At 35.4% G+C, this 22,088-nt stretch overlaps 1 protein-coding gene across 6 annotated transcripts in view; it reads left to right on the forward strand.

Annotated features, from left to right (window-relative positions):
• Nucleotides 1–22,088, forward strand: part of LOC121418410 (tensin-1-like) — a 108,659-nt gene that overhangs the window by 80,040 nt on the left and 6,531 nt on the right. For 5 of the 6 annotated variants that reach the window (XM_041612257.1, XM_041612282.1, XM_041612274.1 and 2 more), the window contains 4 exons: nucleotides 5,481–5,558; nucleotides 7,519–7,644; nucleotides 17,393–17,566; nucleotides 18,133–18,162. In XM_041612257.1, the coding sequence (XP_041468191.1) occupies nucleotides 5,481–5,558; nucleotides 7,519–7,644; nucleotides 17,393–17,566; nucleotides 18,133–18,162 (408 nt within the window). The remainder of the gene's footprint in view (nucleotides 1–5,480; nucleotides 5,559–7,518; nucleotides 7,645–17,392; nucleotides 17,567–18,132; nucleotides 18,163–22,088) is intronic. The other variant, XM_041612265.1, reaches the window with a different exon arrangement.

The following is a 22,088-nucleotide window of genomic DNA, read 5'->3' on the forward strand; positions in this document are numbered from 1 at the left end:
GTCCCTTGAGCATGATTTTAACCAATTTAGCCTTACCTAAATAGTCAATGTGCTGTCCTCTCAACATTTTTATAAAGTAGGCCAGGGGACCGCGGAATGGTTTTCGAAGTGGGGGGGCTGACAATGCAAAAAATCACAATCCTCCCCCCCTCGCTTTCAAACCGCCTCGATCACAAGAATCCCCGTTAAATTACGAGAACTTTTTAAGGCTAAAAAATACCCGTTAATTATTCCTGCATTCACACCGCCCCGAAACACATCCTTCGGGATAAGTTCCCGAAGTTACGAGCAGTGTGGTCTGATAAGCAGGCAAGGCGGGAGATTCAAAATCTCTAGCCCAGCAGCCACCCACGCCGCCACGCCCAACGACACGCTGGGATAAAAGTTCCCGTAATTTGCTTTCACATCGCCAAAATACCTGCGACCTTGGAAAAATCCCCACGAAAGTTCTCGTAATTTCGCCAAGTACCTACTATTTAGTGGGTATTTTCTTTCGGGGAGATTACGCGTAGTTTGCTTTCACATTACCAAAATACCTGGTATTTTCTGATCGGGGTAGATTTCCCGATCAGAGAATACCTGGAACTGGCGAACTTCGAGGCGGTCTGAAACCACCTAATGGGGATGGGACTCTCTGGCCCTGCAAAATACTAGGAACTTTGCAAGAACTTCCTGGTTACAGTCCAGGTAAAACATGAACTACTGTAGCATGTGTTCATTTTGTGAAAGTGTCTGGTGTCAGGTAAAATCAAAATACAATAAATTATTTGCTCCCTTCATCTGACAGGGTTGGGAGACAATCACCGTTGCATTTTCAAAACTTGCACTTGATAAGCAGTTTATGGATTTCTGTGAAATGCAAAGGACGATGCACTCTGTCGTAAGAACGTTTCATGCTCGGTGCTGATGACGAAGAATTCTTTGAATGTAGATAGAGCTACCAAGAAAATAGCATACAATAGATTTACTCATAACCATCTGACATGAGATAGGCTTTTGCTGTTTTGGGGGTTATTTTTCCTTGTTAATCATTTTAATTAGCCTTTAACAATGATAATAGTCATTTTCCTCAAATTCCAAACCAAAGTTTTGTTGTCTTAGATATTGAAGGTTGGTTTCTTATCATTAAACTGATTTTCAGTTTTGAACAAAAAATGACGTGGAAATGATTCAACACTAATTCAACATTTTCATATGGCACACAAATATAACATACTGACAAAAATGTCCATGTTTGTATACTAAGAAAATAGCAAACAGAAATAAAATGATGAAAAGACAAGAAGCTGGATTTATGTATTTTTTTTCATTCTCAGAAAGCCATTGAAAGTTACAAAGTATGTGACATTCATGTGCTTGCATGCTACTCATTCTCAGAGTGGAATTTGTATTAAGCGACTTATTATTATTATACCACGAAGAGCGGACTGAAATTTTGCATATAATACGTGCCCTGGATATATTTCAGTTCAGTGACCTGCCCTTTCACAGATTTCTGCATGAGTCATTGGTCTTTTACCTTGGAAAACATCCAACATTCTTGTGAATGTTCCATATTCATTCCTAAAAAAAACAATCATTCTTTATTTAAGGAGCCCTGTGTAACAAGAAGTTACATGGTTTGAATAATAAGACATTTAATAGCACCTTACCATTGTCTCTTATGGAGTGCTCATGAATAGTCTTATCCTAAATAGCATTTGAATGTCTTCAGAAAACATAGGAGTGTAGAATATTAAAATAGGCGTGATTCTCTTGCAACTCTTGCAGATGAAAGATAGTTTAGGGGTTTTTGTGAGAGCAGATTGAATATAAACATGAAATGAATTGATTTCAATCCTAATTTTCCATACTACACTGGCCTTTCTTTCTTACTCCTCTGTCCGATCTTGAATTGCTTTCCTTTATCGAATTTTAACTCAAAAAGGGAACAAATACAACAAAAAATATAAAAAATCATAGATTACCTCAATGTTCTCAGTTTCTTTTTTGTGTTCTCTCTTATTCATCCCTCTCTCTCTCTCTCCTTTTTTCCCGTTCTGAAGTACTTTTTTTGAAAAAAAAATCTTTGAAATGGTATGACTCATCACTGCGTTGTAGGATTTAACCTTTTCTTCCTTCGCTTAGAAAAGATATTCAGGTGGTCTACTTCATTGAAAACTTTTGCCCTTTTTAATCCCATCTAATCCAACCCTAGCACCCATGAAGCCTACTAAGTATATTATAAGATTTTGGATTTAATATTATGCACTGCAAGGCATCATCTGTCGTCTGTATCACACTTTTTTTGTGATTGAAAGAAACAAAGTTGGGTTGTAAACACGATAAATTTGTTAATGGTAATGAAAATACAAAAGTATTACTGAATTGAAACATGAATTTTCATATTGTGATATATCTTACTACTTTGTGTTAGCATATTATATCTTTTTTATTTCTTCGATTGTCCAGTTTTGTAAATATGTAACTGGTTGATAAACCTGTCCAATGATATTTTTTTTCCATTTTGAACGTTAAGTCATTCCAAACTTCCATTCAGGGACATGATATAACAGAGGTCATCTTTCTTTTTCTGTGATTTCTGGATAAAAACCAATCAAAGTTTATAATTATATGGGGCTTTAATTTTTCAGACTTTTTTTCATTTAAACAATTCTGTAAAAAGCATAGTAATGGAATGCAATGCATGTACAATTCTATCCATGTAAGATGAGCTTTCTGAGAGCAAAATTATTGTCAAACAGAAGATAAGAGAATGGTTTGATACTCCGTAAAAATTGCTGTTTCCTTGAAGTACATGGCAAGTGGGAGTACTATCGAAAGGGCATCATAATTCCTTGCATTAAACTCTGTATTGAATTACTCTACCGTATTTCAACCGTCTACTTTTTCTTGCATCCTTTTTATTGAAAAGGGACGGATTAAAAATTTGTCTTTGATTTCTCATCTCCAGACGAGATTGTATCAGGTCATCATCCCCTGTTGCAAGTTTAGGGTTTTTGTTCAGGGAAATCCAGAAAAAGAAAATATTCAAATGTTTTACTTTTAGTTGGAAAACATTGTCAAGTAAATACTGTTTGGAAACATGTGTTATCTCTTAGATCTGATATTATATATATTCCAAACACTATTATGGCCAATCCATCCCCATGGGAACATGCAATATTTATGCAAATGGTATATTGGTTGACCTGAATCTTTTGTTTATTCTGTCATATGGTTGCATTCTTTATCTTTAGACCTTATTGATATATTCTCTTAAGTGGAATATGAAAGCTTTGACTATATCATTACATAACTACCAAATCTATTAACTTTTAATGAAGAGCTACCATAAGCAGCAATCCAGGGGAGATTTTCAAAGAATATATGATAGATTTTGTATTTTACCACCAGTCAAAAGATGAATGCGATGGAAATGGGGTATCAGATTTTTTTTCTTAATTTTCTGGGTTTTTTTTTTTTTGGGGGGGGGTTGGTCATGCATGTTTACGGTAATGGGTGCCCCCCCCCTTCCCCCAGATTATAATGGTCAATCTGTCAAAGCCTTGGCCTGAGACTATAAGATATGAATGATAATTAGCTTTCAAGAAGTGAGTAAACAGTTCTCTGGCTTTGGTCAATATTGGCATATCCCTTTAAGTTTGTTAAGGATAGATCAGCTATTCGTTGTATTGACACAATGACCCACAAACTTCCTCACAAATACCAACAAAAATCACTGCACCATTTCAAGTAAATGTCACCTTCCCACTCGTGGAACACCGTTATGTGAAATGAAGTAAAATTTCACTGTACATGTATATACATGTATGCATATGCACATTAGCAAATATGACAATAAGCGAGTATTATATTGCCCTTGATAATTGTTACAATTCATAGATGACGTAAATACAAAGAGATCCCCTAAACACCAGAGAAAGAAATTTGACCCAGTAGTCAAATAACCAAATTGCCAACTCTCCCAGTACTACAGCCTTGGTATTGCTAATATGCAACAATCACTAATTGAGTAGTTGAGACTTTGACCGTGGAAGAAGAAGATTTGTTAATGAGTTAAAATGAGTACATTAGAATTTTGGTAGGTCCTTATAAAAGAGGTGTGTAATCGTGTCCTCCTAGGATTCAACTGCTTTGTTTAGCAGGTGTGAATTTTAATCAACATGCATTATTTTCCTGTGCTGTAATTACACAATTTTATTTCTAGATAGTCAAACAGACTGTTAGAACATCAATATTTCAGCCAGTTTTATATGGGTTAAAAGACATAGAAACGTTGGCAGGTGATGAACTTGGCAATAATTCTTGTCACAATGAACAAAACATTGAACATGGTTAGCATAAATATGTTTTTTATTCACAATTACAAAAAAGTGTGTTTAATACTTCCACTTGATTAAAACCATTTTACCTTTAGTTGTTTTTGTTTTGATAGATGGCATTTTATAGGCCTGAATGAAGTAGGATTGATTTATAAGAAAAAAATATATTCATTGGAACTTGTTTGACATGATGTTTGTCAGAATCCATGACAATTATTTTCCTCCTTTTAACATATTTAATGCCACATTAAATCTATTATAGGCTTCCGAAATATATATGGGGAATAACACTTGGCAAAGATAACATCTTTTTCCATATTCATCGAAAATGTTTACACCCATGACGTGACGATATTCCTTTCTTAACAAACAATATCTCACGATTAACACATATATAACAGCTATCAACCTTCTTTTCAAAACAAACCTCTAAAGTTTAGAGCATTCTTGCCCTTCTCGGCTTCGAATAAACACTTTGATTGATAAGTAATAACGGTGCCCTATGCTCGCCCGATCTCTTTATTGGTCCTCCTTTTGGGTTTACGATCACAGCACCCCAAGATTTATTGACTCCAATATTACACGCGAAGACATTCATAGACTATCTCCGCTCTTCGTTTCCGGGGTGCTTTCTTGTAAAAGAGCGAGGCGTTCCGTGAACCCTCATCAATTCCAGAGTTGTGAAGGTGGAAGTAATCGGAGTAATGGAATTATTTTTGGTGATAACCTAGGTGGTAGGCTGTCTGAGTATGGATGATAATTATGCTCGCTTGGATGATCTCATCTGAAAACCTATCTGCCAATATAAAATTCTTAAAAAGACAGATTTTTTCAAATATACCTTCGAAATAACATGGTTTGATTCTTTGTGTAGTTGTCCAGTAAGTTATTGAATAGGGGTAATGCTGATTTATGATAAAAATGATGTTTAATGATGGTGGTGGTGGTAATCATAATGACATTTAATGATAATGATGATGGTGATAATAATAATGGTAATGATTATGATGAGGATGGTGCCAATAATGATGGTGATGATGATGACAATTGTAGTAATGATGTAAAGTCTTGAATTTATTATGTTGACGATAGAAAAAAAGTTTTCAATACGGTGATTAATTCTCATTAAAAAAAAATCTCTCATTTCTTTTCCAGATCCGAGCGTAGAACATGTTCGTTTCGTCAAGGATCTTTCGGCGTGGTGGTACAAACCCAACATATCAAGGGACGATGGTAAGACATGCTCTCATATGATGCAGTATTTGGTACCCTGGGGTACCAAATAATAATCCGCCATTTTGTTGAATTATTTATTTTATTTTTTGCGCTGTACCCTGGGTTACCAAAAAATGTGTACAAGTATATTTTAATGTTTTGTACAGATTTTTTTTTCTTTTTAGTGATCTTATGTAACAATTAATGCATGCAAATGATAACTTTATTCTAATTTTCATGTTCTGTTCTAATCTTCACTGTTCAATAATGATACCTGTAGTTGTCATTATTGATCTTATGTCTTTGAATTCAATTGCAAATGCGCTGCACATGCACTGCGCTGTGCCTGTGATGGACGAGTAATAAGCCTACACCACCCCCACCGCGTGTACCAGGGCGAGTTTTGGGACTATAAGCTAATCTTTTGTGTAAGTTAGCTGTCGAAAAGTATACTTAAATTCTTAAGTATAACATAATTTGTTTACTATTATTGGCATTAGATTGTATCAAAGAAAGGAAATAGGCGTTGTGATCATTGTCCCCATTCATTGTCATGATTGTCGCACCGATCGTACGACCATGACAACAATGTAACTGTATACTATTACAACACGAGATGGCGCTGCACAACACCGTACCCCGGGGTACTACGGTACCCCGGTGTACGGCGTGGTGCATCATATCCATAAGATTCCCTTCAAGAGGAGATAGAGAGGGGAGGGGTGCAATTAAGTGTGGGAGGGGAAAAGAGAATGAAAGAAAGATGAAGTCAAAGAGACAGGGAAAGATGAAAGAGCTAGAATATGAGGAAGAGGGGGGTGAAAAATAAAGGGTGGGTGGGCTTGTGGGAAATAGGCATAGGATTGAGAGAAAGCATGATAAAAAGTGGAGTGGGAGAGATGTGGATAGATGGGGTGGATTGGGGGTCTAAAGAAAGACAGGATGCAGGACAGACTACCTGAAGACACACAAGCAAAATGAAATGGATAATTGAAAGAGAAATGAAGAGATGGAGATTCAAGGAAAGTGAAGGGAGGGAGAGTCACATGCAAGGAAGTAGGAAGAATGCACAAACACGCACATTAAATGGGAGAGAGAGTAGTGATAGCTTCTTTCATAGTGAACTGATGTGATCTGTATAGGGAGATAGGTAGATAGATAGATGGATGGATGGATGGATGGATTGAAAAAGATAGATCACAGAAGGGGTACATTGTGGCATGACAGAAAATACAAGATGAAGTAAACAGGAACATTTTAGAGCAGAATCGATTTTTTAATATAACAAGAAAGAAAAGGGTATAAAACAGATGACATACCGCATTCCCTTGAGAGATGATAGTGAGGCAAGGAGAGATGATGGAGAGAAGATGGAAATTGATAAAGGAATAAAGGAAGGAAATGGTGGAGGGTAACCAAGGGGGTATGACAGGTTCAGATGAGGTTAGATCCAAAGTTAGAGGAAACTGAATGGAAGTGTACTCTAAAGACAAACTATCTGAAAATAAATGTGCCTTCTGTACATCAATGCATATTTTGTACTACATATTTTTAGAATTCAAATGCTAAGGAAAGTGATGAAAATTGGAAGTCAATCAAGAAAATTCTTTCTCAAATACCTATTGAATCAATAGAAATGATCAGATATAAAATATGTAAGTCTGTTCCATTGTCGGATTTAGCCAGGTTGAACACAATACTATTTCAGGGGCCATATTGTTTTCGCACAACAGTCGGCCTCTCAAAACTATTTGTAATCTGGCGAGGTCTGTGGCTGGTCCAACCAGTATATATTTGGGACCTTCATAAAATATTATTTTGTCTCTGTGAGTTTGTGTGAAAACTTTTCATGCTCTCAAGTGATCTTGAGTTCAGGAACTGTAGTAAGAATGGAAATGAATGGGGTTTGATTTACCAAAATGATGATTATTCTATGGAATTACCCATATAGGCTTTCTTCCGTGATTTCATTTTTTAGCAATCAACATTTTGAAGGACAAACCTCCTGGGACGTTCATCGTGAGAGACAGCAATTCCTTCCCAGGGGCATTTGGTTTAGCACTGAAAGTAGCACAGGTACCAGCTAACACAACACCAAGAAAAGGTAAGAAATATCTCGTTAATTCTGTCCCTTTCAAATATACTAAATCATTTTGAGATTTACAATTTCGCAAGAGCAAATAAAGATCATTGACCGTATTCCGGAATAGTACTTTCAAATATTCTAAAATATGCTTGTTAACCCATTAAAAAAAGGGTGCTATATGTTTAAACTAGAAGGAAGTTATCATCATGATAATAGTCAATCATCTCAAGAATCATTGTTTCTGCCACTGGGTTGATTTGGCCCATTCGCTGGCAATGGTGTCTCTTTAGGAAATTACATATGTTAACTGTTAACTGTTTCTATTTGTATATTCTTATTATCAACTACTGGCCATTATCTATATCCAATGGTGTTTCAATATTTCAATAATTCAATTTTTCAATATTCCAATAGCATTTTCATTAATTCAAGTTTAAATATCAGGGGGTTGCATTCAACATGTTAAGTGCAATATAATTAATGAAATTGAATAGATATATGCTGTATTCTTGCCACGATACCACAGTACTTTCAATTTTCAATTGTTTATTGCAATTTATACAATCTCATACCGAATTGCACGACAAAGCCAACCAAAATTAATTTAGACAATTGGTCAGCATATTTCCTTTCTGTTATTCAATTTCTTACCTTTTAATGCAGTGTATTTATTGATACTTGTTTGTATGATTTTATGTTTTGATTCTGAGTAATTGAACATTTTGTTTATATTATGTAACTTTGAACGAAATTTTGTGCTATGTTTATTTCACATGAAAATACTACAGTGGATTCACCTGGATGGGGTATGGGTTAGGGTGGTCCGCGGACTATAGTTATTTGGTTAACTTTGCCCAATGCCTGGCAGCTTATCCAGGTGAATCCAGTGTTTTATTATTTTTGTGTTACTGTAACAATTATTGTAACAATTATGTTTTTAATTATTGTATTTGACTTGTTTGATATTCTGCCAAATAAAATAATAATAATAACATATAGCCACAAGACAATATCTCAGTCTCTATAATTTGAATCCTTTACCAAAATGTTCAATCTTAAACTTGATATTAAACCAATTTTTTAACTCAGTGATAATGAACCATTCTTTAAATAGTGAATCTAATCTTAATCTTAAATCTTTAACCGAATTAAGACGAGGCACCGGTCATGAGATTGCAATCAAGCGTTCTTCTCTCTCCCTCTCTGTTTTCATTCTTTGTCTCTTTCAAATGTGCTTCAAACATGATCATACATCCTACATGACCCATTTTCAACTGAACTCAAAGTCTGAAATGAATGTCAGAGTGTGAGCTTATTCTCAGTTTTGAAAGCTTTCACCTGCCTTCATTACAGACAAATGTTTGCCCAGTAATCCTTATCCTCAGCTTAAGTACTTACTTTAAGTAAGAGGAAGAAAAGAAAAGTTACATAACTTAGGGGAGATGATCCCATGGCTCAACTCTTCTTAAGTACTTGGATCTTGGCCAAGTTGGTACCTCTTTTTAGTTTGTTGTACTTTAAAGGATTCATAACCATAGTGTATCTAACCAGGGAATATAGCAGATGCTCTGTTCCTAACATTAAAATGGTTTAATCCTGATAGTTCAGGACCTGGTCCTGGGAACAAGTCACAACTGCATGCTAGAACAGTGTGGTCCCTGTACATTACCAATAGAACAATTAGAATTCAGTACCAAGTGGGTTAATAAGTGAGTAAAGAATGTGGGGTGATAGTTGAGGAGTTGGTTAGTTCCCTTGGTTCACAATAAGGAAGGTTGTGGGTTCAAATCTCGGCCTGGTGTCAGAGGCCATAGACATACATCATCATTGTCTTTATTCTTTGGCAATAAACTTTAAAATTAATTTGTTAGTATTGAATTATAAAAAATCAAATATTTTTTATGCACATAGTTAGTATCCAGTCTGTGGGGAGGCCAATAGTGTTCTGAATATTTGCCTTCATTAGTGATTTAGACATCTAGGCCAGATATTAAATTTCTTGACCTGAAATTGGTTAATGACTCAATTGCTTCATTAGTCTGGTAATGTAAGGGAATTAAATGATATTAGCTGGAGGGTAAGCAGTAGTTTTTTTATTCTGGAAATTGAGAGCAAGCAAGCACACAGCTTGAAAGTCTGCTATTTTCAAGCCTTTCTACAATTCAGCTCAACATTCTGCATTGTCACTGGATGAGCTTTAGATAAAGCAGTGTTAACAATCGTAAGATTAATATTTACCCATTCCAATCTGCAGATGATTAAATGAAATTTGATGATTATATGAAAATGCTCTGCTTTTGCTAATATCCCCTATTTCCAAGAAAGTTTTTAAGATTGATATTAGTCTCTTTTAGATATTTTTGCCATGGATATCTTTTCGGTTACCCTTTAAATTGTTCTGGTAAAACAATATGTTATCCATTATGACATCGGTCAGTAGGTGGTTTCAGACCGCCTCGAAGTTCGCCAGTTCCAGGTATTCTCTGATCGGGAAATTTACCCCGATCAGAAAATACCAGGTATTTTGGTAATGTGAAAGCAAACTACGCGTAATTTCCCCGAAAGAAAATACCCGCTAAATAGTGGGTACTTGGCGAAATTACGAGAACTTTCGTGGGGATTTTTCCAAGGTCGCAGGTATTTTGGCGATGTGAAAGCAAATTACGGGAACTTTTAGCCCAGCGTGGGTGGCTGCTGGGCTAGTGATTTTGAATCTCGTGCCTTTCCTGCTTATCAGACCATACTGCGCATGCTCGTAACTTCGGGAACTTATCCCGAAGGATGTGTTTCGGGGCGGTGTGAATGCAGGAATAATTAACAGGTATTTTTTAGCCTTAAAAAGTTCTCGTAATTTAACGGGGATTCTTGTGATCGAGGCGGTTTGAAACCACCTAGTGAGCCTCCATGATAGCATCATACAATCCTTCCTCAAACCATGTAATTAAATTCATCTCATACAATCCTTCCTTAAACCTTGTAATTAAAATCATCTAAGACATTCCTCTGTAACATGGAATATATATGATATTGATACACTACTCATGGCATTACATCATATCAATTACCCTGCTCTTAAAATCTTTTTTTGTTATTAAAGATGAAATTTTGTTTATAATATTTCCTCATCCTTGTTGGGGATATTTTGCTTGTAGCTTATTCCACCTGTGGTTTTAGGATATGGTACCATCCCATTTCCCCTTTTCTATTTTTTCTTTTGTCTTTTGATTTTTCGATTTTTTATTTCCTTTTCTCTCCTTATTTGTTACTGTTTCTCAATCTTTCACTGTTAACTGTGTTTCATGTTTTTTGTCAGCTTTATGTTCCAGTATCTAACTGATTTCCCAAGTGTCTTTCTCTAGCCTGTATCTAATGGTTGATAAAACTTTAATCGCTTGTCTCTGATATTCTCCTTTATTAAAGCCTGTATCTCAATCCTTAACTTTAGCTTGTTTTTTTATATTAAACTTGCCTGTCTAGAATAGAGTACTCACGTTGTCCTCATTATCCATCCCTTTCCACAAGACATATCCCCAGACTGAAAGAACTTTATTTTAATGACTCCTCCGCGAAAGACAAAAAAATCTCCAATTTAAATTATTGCTGCGTGATGAAATGCATCCTGTGACTTATAGAGGGGCTTCTTTTATGCCCCCTTTCCTCCCCTCCCAAACATACATGATCACACCCGTTACATCTAAAAGAAATTCAATTACATTTACAAAGCTTTACCAAAATCAATCTGACATACCATATCCTCTCTGTGTATAGAAATGAACATTCATGAAAGAATATCAAATGCTTCCCTTTGCTAAGCCCCCATGTATTATGGCCCCCAGCTGTTGACTTTTATCTTATCTGTCTGCTTACCCTCCCTTATCCTGTGTGAGAAAATAACGATTATATTTATTTTTAAGTTTGAAACTAAAGGAAACAGGCATTTATCCCTTGTAATGTTTCAGTTATGCAAAGTTTAGTCATGCATTTAGGGATCTAATCCTTAGTTTAACCGAGAGACATGCCGACATGTCGGTTTGTAAAGCACCATTTCATTCTAGTGTCGATATGACAGGCAATTTCATCTGTCCGTATTCATATTTCTATCTCTGCTCTTTAAATGTCAGGTAATAAGTATTCTAGCCAAGATCGGGATTAGGATTCTATTTCTCTTTTTCTTTGTGGATTTGCCCAACAATTTCAATCTGAGAAAAAAATAAAACAAGCATATAGCTAGCTGATTTCAAAATGTAATTTAGATTTAAATACATTATTGAGAGGGAGACAATGATTTGTATGGGGGCACATATTTCTTTTTTGTATAAGTCTTAATATTCAAATGAGAGCAAAAACCATAATTGTCTGTTAAGCAAGCAGCTCACATAGCTGTCGCATGCTCTGTTTATCAAACTAATTATTTATCAATGCCGAAAGGTATGTCATCATACCCAAGTAATCTAATTAATATGAGTATTGCTATGCATGAAACTAGGTCAGGGTCTTAAGACTACTACGTAAACACATCCAAAGGTTGGGACAAACATTTACAATTCATGAATGACGTTATGGAACTCCATGAGCGTGAAGCCATGTGGCTTGCATACATAACATTTAAACAAATTGTGAATCGGTTATTTGTTACGGATAAAAATGTTTTTGAAAAATGAATGGATATTGAGTCATTCAAGCAAATTAATGATATGCAACATGAATCATGTTCATAAAATGTTTTGGAAGCATGTTTCAGGCCGAGACATAATTGGAGCAAACATATTTAAAATGTCAACAGACCGGGGGATCAAAAGCCATGCTAATTCGCGAGATGGTTGAGGATTAATGACAACAAAATTGCCAAATTGGTTACAAAATGAGGCAAAATTTGGTAATATGAGACGGGTAATTGGTCCGTGTTCTGTATATGCTTTTGCAATATGTTTTGAATTCACCATAATTGAAACTAAGCATTTGCGGATGTTTTGTTTTACATATATGAAATTTTAGTGGATTTACTTTAATATGGTATGACAAATGAGATGCACGAGTTAATTAATATCAGGATAACATGAATACAGGGGTCTGGACCTGACAAGGGTTTTTTGTGGATTAGGATAATGAGCAGGTGCCTCACAATAAGAAATGCAAAAGAGAATACATTATTTTTTTTTAAGGAGAATGTAATGAATTCATTGCCATTTTTCTGATTAGTATGTGTAGCATTATTGTTATTTTTATTTCATTCCATATTATAACATCGTCAAGCTATGGAAAGCTGGCTTTCAGTTCAAAAGCTTTTGATCCAAATGTTTCAAAGCATGTTTTAAAAACAAATGTTGTGATAGTCATTAGAAAGGTGTACAAGTTTCCACCGTTACTGTAGATTTTCAAAATTCTCTTATTGTATTCTGTTAATTGATGCAGGGGCTGCGGAATGGTTTTCAAAGTGAGGGGGGGGGGCTGACCATGCCAAAAATCACGATTGTATGGTAATTTTTTCGTTTTTGTGAATGGTTTTGGAAAAAAGTGGGGGGCTGAATTTCCGCAGCCCCTAAATGGAATACGTCTCAACACTAGGACTATTACAGGATAACCTGCGGCTGTGGTCATATTTTTTTTCTTAAAAACCAAAAACCTTAAGTACAGTAGTGGCATGTGGTGACTGGCATGTTTGATATAATAGAAAATTCATTAATAGAATGCACAAAAAGGATTCCATTTGTATGTTTTATTTAGGCCTATATCATTTGGTTTTCAAATTTAAAAGTGACATTGATGTAAAGCAGTGATCTCACATTATAAACTCATGAGAGAAGAAAAGACGAGGAGCATGTCATATTTCTTGCAGGTCTCATATTGAACATGCTAGATGAGACAATGAGATGATAGGTACTTGTACTCTTCTCATAATAAAATACTTCGAATGCAAGAGAGAGACATGAAGAAAAACGATGGAGATTTTTATTATTTCTGTAAATTATCATAGTAAAGCAGCACATGATACATGAAGAAAAGGACAGTTAAGAATCCATCCATGAAAGCACAGGTCAAGGAAAACCTGCTCAAACCGTTGTTGCTTACAGATTTTTGGAACATCAGGGATGATATGGTGATATTCTGTCATGGGGTAACGCCCACCCAATCAGAAATTAGATAATTCATTTCATGCATTCATAAGTTCTTGAACTCTTACATGGTTCCCATCCCACACTCCTATATCAAATGATGCAGGTTCTTTGTGTCAAAGTACCAAAAAAAAATATATATATATATATAATGAGGTAAATATAATGTACAATCGCAAATGTCTCCTTGACCTTGCATGAATTTGTTTTTTCTTCATCATTTCGAGTAAGTAAGTAAACCTACTGATTTTCAACTAGTGTCCTTCGTTGATATTACAAATACTTTCAGATTGGCAAATGTCAGGGTTTTTTTTTTGTTTTACTGATGAGGTAGGTGTGAAAGTCCCCAGATTGAAGATGTGTCACACTGTCATTAGGAATGAGAGTCGGATCCTTGATCCAAAGACTCTTCTGTTCTGCACATGACTTGTCCAAATTAGCTGTGAACATCAAATACGATAGAGATTTTCTATGTTAAAAATCAGGACCTTTTCTGCTACATAATTCTAAAAAGAATGGATATATACATAAATAATAAAGAACAGTAAATGCAATTTATTCAAAAGTCTTCTTTTTTAAGTTATCATTTATTATAGTCATTTGTTGAGTAAATTTGATAAAAAATAGTATTTCACTTTCATTTGAAGTAAGAGGTAATAAGACTGGGGTTCAGAAAATTGATAAGAGAAAGGGTTACATCTGATTTATAAACTACATGTTTACTGCATACTGCATGTAAGTAATTTGTAACACGCAGTCAACCCAATGAGTACAGGACTCCCTTATTCCTATAGGCATATAATTCATAAATCTAGATTTGCTTGACACCGGTCTGAAAAGGGTTAATAGATAATACTCCACCATCCTAACGAAGGTAGTGCAGATAGTCATAGTTTGATGCACTTTGGGGTGATTATCTCATTAATATTATGCCCTTGGCACATGACATATACTGCAACACCTGAACTTCACAACAGACAACACAAAAACACATTGATGGGACCACACAAAAACGCAGGGGGAGGGGGTATAACCATATATAGCCTGAAGTAATTTCTGGGGCCTGTTCCATAACAATGAGGCCGTTCTCATTATTGGAAACCGACTTAGGAAACCACTTTGGAAGATCGCTTTGCTAGCGTTCTCACTTGATCACACGAAAGTGGTTTTCAAAATCACTTCACGTAAAGCGCTCTTGTTGCTATGGAGACGCTCTCAGTGGGGTGACACGTTTCGCGCGAAATTTGAAACCGCACCATAGGCATTCTACACCTGTCGTGTGGAGTAGCACGCTCAAAATGTGCGAAGATCGCTTCCCGAAGAACGGTTGTGTCCTCACTTACGCTAAAACCAGTTTAACGAGGCAAAGCGATCTTGAAAACTACATCGCAAGGTGGTTTTCCAAACTGGTTTGGAAGATCGCTTCCAAGACCGCTTTGACCGTTCTCACTACGCGTTAAACTAGTTTCCAGTAAACTAGTTTTAGGAACGTAGTGAGAACAGCCTCAATTACCATTCAGGTAACTTTGCTATCCAATAATAATTAACTACTAAGTAGTGAATACCATGGTAACAATGCTCTTTAGCCATTCAAAATCATGAATTCCACGGAAGTTACAATAGTAGTAACTTTCATGCAACAAGCCCTTGATCTTGATTTTCTCTACAAGAAATTGTAATAAGCTACTCAAGACATATTGTTGAAACATTCATGTCCTTGTGCAAGGTTGAAATGCATCGCAACAATGAAATTTCTTGCCAAGTTGAACGGTAGATACATCGCTCTCATCCTTGTTACATTAATGAGCATTCCTCATTCATTACCATATCGGATATAGACCCTAATTGATCGAGCTTTTCATTACGAGCAAAATTAGATTGTGATGTTGTCCCTGCAGGGCATGCTGGGATACTGTTAAAGGTCATTGTAATGATGAAATTAATTAAAAGGATAATTCTTACATGCTTGATTGTGTCTACTATTACATAAACAAAACAAATTGATAAGTTTTTATAATTAATTTTCCAATTTTTGTACAAGTAGCTTGATGATAAGAGATTTACCTTTTATTATAGCCAGCTAAACAATGTCATGTATATTAGAGGGGTACTTTATTCATCACCCTTTCTGATAAAGGATGGATAAATGTTAAGGATGTTTATATTCTAGTGAGAATACAAACTCAAAATGACAATTTGCACTTGCATATTCTAAAGTCTAAAACATGATGATAGCAATTCATCAAATATTGGTGTATGTTTTTATTCACCTCAGATCCTCTATAAATTGGATCATAAATTGGCAGATTTGAGATTAGGTTTCATTAATCCTTTTGAAATCAGTTTTATCACGAGGTTTGGAGGTGATTGCACTACTCTCCTCCATCCCTTGTTTTTATAAAGCAAATATTTTGGGGCTGAATTTTAGAAACATTTATGTGGTCATCTGGCTATGTGTTATGTAGGCTGAGTTCCAGAAACCGTATATATTTTCTTGAAAGACCTAATAGAAGCATGTTTGACTGTTTGATTCTTTGACTTAAAGTTACACATTAGTAGGTCAGTTGGAGTTATTTTTGTTTATTGATTTTTGACGAAAACAAATGGAACATATACAACCCCTTTTTTCTTTTTGTATCACTCCCTCCCTCTTTTTACCTAGCCTCACTCTTTTCTCTACCCTTTTTTGCAAGCTTTCATTCTTAGTTTATCTGTCTATCAATGCAGCCATCCACCCACCCATGTTTCTCCTATACAGTATAATCTATATTTTCAAAGGGGCCACGGAACTGGGGGAGTTAGTGATGATTCAGCCCCCCTCTCCGCCCTGTTTCGGAGCCCTTGTTTCAGAATTATCAACAGATACATTCATATCTCTTGTAGATAGCTTCCCTACCTCCAACATTTGATCCAGCAATATAACATCATAGTAAAGTCTATTATTTGGGATCACATCAGCTAGACTCTTCCCTGTAAATAAGACCTCAGCCACCTGCTCCCCTCTTGTGCATGGCTGTCATGGTTAACCATAGACGAGCTCTATTTTTGCATTTTTTTCCTCCCCTGGAACAGGAAATTGATCAAGCCCACATATAGATGCCATTTTTCATACCTTCCTGGTCAACTTCAATTTGATGTTGATCTTGTACTTACAGGTCCTTTGATAGAAAATATGACTGTAACAGGCGATTGAGCCCGTCTCTTTTTCTCTTTTCCTTGTTTGTGACTGTCTATATCTCTCTACATCTTTTTTTTTATTTTGTACCCATTCTATCTCCCTTTTTTTCTCTCATTTAACTTATTTTTTTCTCAGTTTGAGCAGCATTTTTTATACTTTAAAGCAAACAGGACAGTCATGAGAATAGATAACATTTATAATGTCAATGAACTTTCCATTGGAAGGTGTTTTTTTTTTCAAAGTTAATCTTACTGAACACATTAAAATGGTCTGTGTTTCTTATTCTTGAAAGATTTTGCCACCCGCTCCCATCCTTCTTTATTTAAATTCAGGAGTACCCAAAAGTTATCATAATTTTTGCCAATTGCTTCATATGAACATGAGTGGTATTTTACCTATCAATACCTCACTATTTAAAGGAAAAAATCCTTAATATATTTTCTTTCTTTTTGTCTTTTTCTTCCTATTTCCACAGGCGGTGATCCACAGAGCGAATTGGTGAGGCATTTCTTGATCGAGCCCAACGCCCGAGGGGTGAGGCTCAAAGGATGCGTCAATGAGCCCATCTTCAGTAGCTTATCAGCACTGATCTACCAGCACACACTGACACAGCTCGCCTTGCCGATCAAGCTTGTCTTACCGGATATGGGTAAGGTTTACCTCCTCTTCTCCCCCCACCCCACCTAGACCACACTCTTATGACCGAGTTATCCCTAGCCCTTTCTTACCAGTTTTATGTTGTCTCCTCCCTACCCCCACCCTGACCAATCCCTTGTAACATAAGTTGGCCTTACCCATATTGCTCATCTTTCTGGGTATATGGGTAAGATCACCCTCAACCAGCCCCCCCCTCCCTAACCCCACCTCGCCCTTGCAGTACTGTGACCAGATCGTCTACCAGCACACCCTAACTCCACAAGTCTTCCGCCATCAAGATTTTCTAACTAACTTCCGACCCCGACCCCCCCCCTCCCCCCTCACCTCTGATTACCCCATGTCCCAACCAAATTATGCCAAATTAAATTTACTATTGTGAGAATTATTCTTTTGGAAAGTAGTCACTGTATCCTATTTCTGGTTATATCTTTATCAAGTGCATTGATTTTTTTTCTCTTGTAAAATACCTACAATACTACAGTATTTTGTCAATTGAAATAAACCAGGAGGTTTCAGGTATCATAACCAATTTTATCCATCATTTACCCATTATTTTAGGTGGTAGATACTCTTCAGCATCTAATGATTGTAAGTAATTGGTTGTTTATCAATATTTACCCAAATGTAAAGGATGATGCAGATCATATCAGGCTGGGCTTCATTTAATTTTGATCTAACAAAACTACATGTGGTGAATATTGGGTGGTGTTTAACTAACAAGTGGAGTGTACTTTAACTGATTTTTAATTTTCTCCTATTTCTGTCGTAGCTAGGCTATAAAGGGTCACAATGTTGTGTTTCATAACAATATTCTTAAGGCTATGCATGATTTAACAGAAAAATGTAAATTGGCAAGAAAAAATTATGAACAATCTTACTGCTGACACACATCTGTTGAGCAAAGCATATTTTGGGAAATGATTGGAATGGTATTGAAGTAATTTGCAAAGGTTCTTGGCAAAGATTGAATCAGTAGCGTATAGGGGTTTAGAATTGAATGAAAATTTGACAAGCAAGCAAGAAAAAAAGGTTTTACATCCAATGAAAATTTGACAAGCAAAGAAACAAACAAAGGATTTCAAAAAATCTGAGGAGAAGGGGGGGGGTGGGAGGGGTTTCAGCTCACATTAAGTCATGTCATGTTGTATATTCATCAGTAAACTCATGCATAACTTTATGAACTACTTTATGAAACAAGGCCCCGGCTGGTATTTCTAACTTACATAACAAGAAATTCTCTATCCATCTTCTGTATTTCAATCATTATAAAGTCATGGTGTGTAGGGGCTTTTAACACATGCAGTGGTATAATATGATCATGCAAATCGGTATCTATCTACATTAATTAAGGATTCACTGTATAATCATGATTGGAAATAAACTTTTGGAAAAGATTCTGTTATAATGATTTTTCACAACTCTTTGAATTTAACTATTTTAATTTGGTATTGTTTGAAAACCTTGGTATGACATAAACCTCAATGTGGTTGTGTGTCAGACATTGCCTGCTGTCAAATCCATTGTTGTTACCAATTCTAAGTAGCTTGGACGGTGCTTTAAGGAATAAGAATATATTCTGAAACATTTCACACATGACTTGTTCTATTCATAATATGTAACATCCATGAAGACATAGTCAAAACCATGATGTTAATGGTAAAGGGAACAATGTATAAAACGCTTGAAAACCATGTCAACATCATATTATCGAAATAATATGAGAAAGATATTTATGTCATCACAAACTTGTTGCTTGCAGGATATTTTTAGGGTTTGGTTTGTATAAAAAAAACATAATTATTGAACATGGATCCCATATTATTTGCTCATAAGCTGTGAGCTTTATGAAACAAATATTGTTAAATTCACCACAAATGAAGTAAAAGCAATCGCTCTTTCAACTTGTGTTTGATTAAGCATCGAACCAAGGATAGCATGGATTTACATTGGGGATCACTCTGATTCAACCAGGATATTTATTTGGTCATGGTTTAAATATGATTCAAAGATAGTCCTTCCATTAAATAGGTTTCAGTTTCTCAGAACATAGTTTTTGAAAATACATGAATTAGAGGGTAGCAGCCAAAAAGAATAACAAAACTGAATTATGGCTGCCTAGCATTCGTGTAACAAAATCCATAAGCAATGATTACATATCCATAATTATTGCTTGTATAATACAAATATTGCTTAAGAAGAATTCCCCAGGAATCATTTCATTTTAAAGAATATTTGATTAATATAATGGACACCATGATGAAAATCCTTGAGTTGGAACTTTAAAAACCTGAACATGATAGTCAAAATCAGCCATATTCAACATATATTTGCCAAGTTCCAGTTGAACTGTCCCAAATGTGTACCAAGTTGTTTCTATTGTTCCATATTTCAGTTGTCATTGTGCCCATAATCCTCTCAATCTTTCAATATCCTACAACTTGGCTGTCAGAAAGCAAAATAAATCAACTATTTTTGCAATAATCCCCAGGATTTTTGTAGAGTGAGCATGAAGTTGTAAATCGTGCATGGGAGGCGCCAGAGATTATTGGCTTTTTAAAGGGTGAATTTGCCATATTTCATCCTGGTTTACCGAGAGGATAACTTGATAGTGTACTGCTGACGTGTAGTTTTTCTTTAAGAATGAAGGGTATTGGTTTTAACCTGGCTTAGAATATCTTTGTCCAGTTTGAGCCCTTTCCAGGGGCTAATAGTTATGTTCATGGAGAAATGTTTGGTGTTCAACTTACAGAAAAAAAAATTAGGTTAATTCTGGTTTATAAAAGTAAAGCTTCATATTTAATTGGTTTTGTCTGTGTGGAATATGTAGCTCTTGTAGTAAGGATATGTTGTAATTGATTATTTCAATGGGGTGTTTTTTTTGGGGGGGGGCATGGGGGTGCCTATATAGAGTAGAGAAAATATTGTATACATCACAAGAGCAGAGGAAAATTCATCCATAAAGTGAAGTTCAGATTTCCTAAGGCAATATTTGGAACAGGTTTGGGGATGTACATGTATTGTCAATTGTGTTCATTGTATTCTTTGTCATTAGAAAAAAGTGAAGAAAAAATAGGGAAACATCTTTTAAGATCTCATTTCTAATCGTTATTTAGAAGGTGAACTGATCAGAGCTAATTTCTGTCCTCATCTTTTCAAGCTCCTGTACCTGATTATTGCATAGTAGGATTATGTTTATTCTGATATATGTTTAATGACATTAATAGTAAATTCTAATACATGTTCGAGTATTGTGGTATTGACTTCCCTACCAGAGTAGGAACTTTGCTGCTGAGAAACATGTTAAATATAGATTTGGTGTTTTGGGGGTTTTGCTTCAACGAATCTCTTCAATATCATGCAGAATAGACAAGCAATCATGCAGATCTCATTTGATTATTTCTCTCCAAAAAACGTGATATTTGTGAATTATCACTCACGCAAACATATCAGACATGTGGTAAACAATTTGTCAAAGGGAATCAACCTGCCATGATAGCTCAAGGAAAAGATGATTGTTCCATAAATGTTGCCAATCGCTACCATCTATCTGTGCGGTCAGATCATCCTTCTGTTTTCAAGTAGCATTTAGTGATGTTTGCCTGATTTAATGCACTAATATTTGGACCTTTATTGACAGGGAGGAAATCATCTATGACCATCTACACAAGTCCTGTTATTCTGACAAAATGATATTAAACTATTTGCAATTTCTTTTTTTAAGTCAACCGTGGGAAAGCTTGTACCATTGTGACCCAATATTTGATATTCAAATATGATTAATTTACAAACATCCTCATAAAGACATTCTAAACAAAATTGTAGGCCTACGTTTCTGTTTTTAAGGACTGTCTCTATGACATGAGGTGTATTGATTTCTTTGTGATGTGTTATTACTTGTTGCAGTCTTAACTGTGTCATATAAACTTTAATATTGAATATTGTTTACAATAGCATATTACTAAAAACAAGGTTGGTCTAATTAAATGCAGATGCTGCTGAACAATAAAAGCACATGATCAATCAAATGACTTTGCTATCAAATTTTCTATTCATTTTAAATTTTGTTTGAAATACAAATGTACATTGTTAATGTTACAGTTTCAAATTACATGTAATTGGATGAACGTGCTTACATGACTTGCGTAAATTTTTGTGGCTAAAATTTGGCACCAACCTGCTTGGCTGAGTAAAAGCCACAAGCTGCAGCATGTGATGTATCAATCAACCTACCGCATTAACAGGAACAAGTGCTAGAGTATCTGTGAATAAATTTTTAAAAAGGTTTATCCAGGATAGTTTATAACACATCTTCACTCATTGGCTCTATTCAAATCCATGTTCATCATACAGTGATAAATATATATGCAAGTTATGACTATTTATTTTTGGCATTATCATGCATTGCATTACACATTTCAGGGACACATGGGAATATTCAAATCATCTTCATGTCAAATTTTTAAAAATTGAACCATAATTTTCATAATTATATTACATCTTCTTCATCTCAAGGC

The sequence above is a fragment of the Lytechinus variegatus genome, chromosome 1, assembly GCF_018143015.1.
Source record: "Lytechinus variegatus isolate NC3 chromosome 1, Lvar_3.0, whole genome shotgun sequence".
NCBI lineage: Eukaryota > Metazoa > Echinodermata > Echinoidea > Temnopleuroida > Toxopneustidae > Lytechinus > Lytechinus variegatus.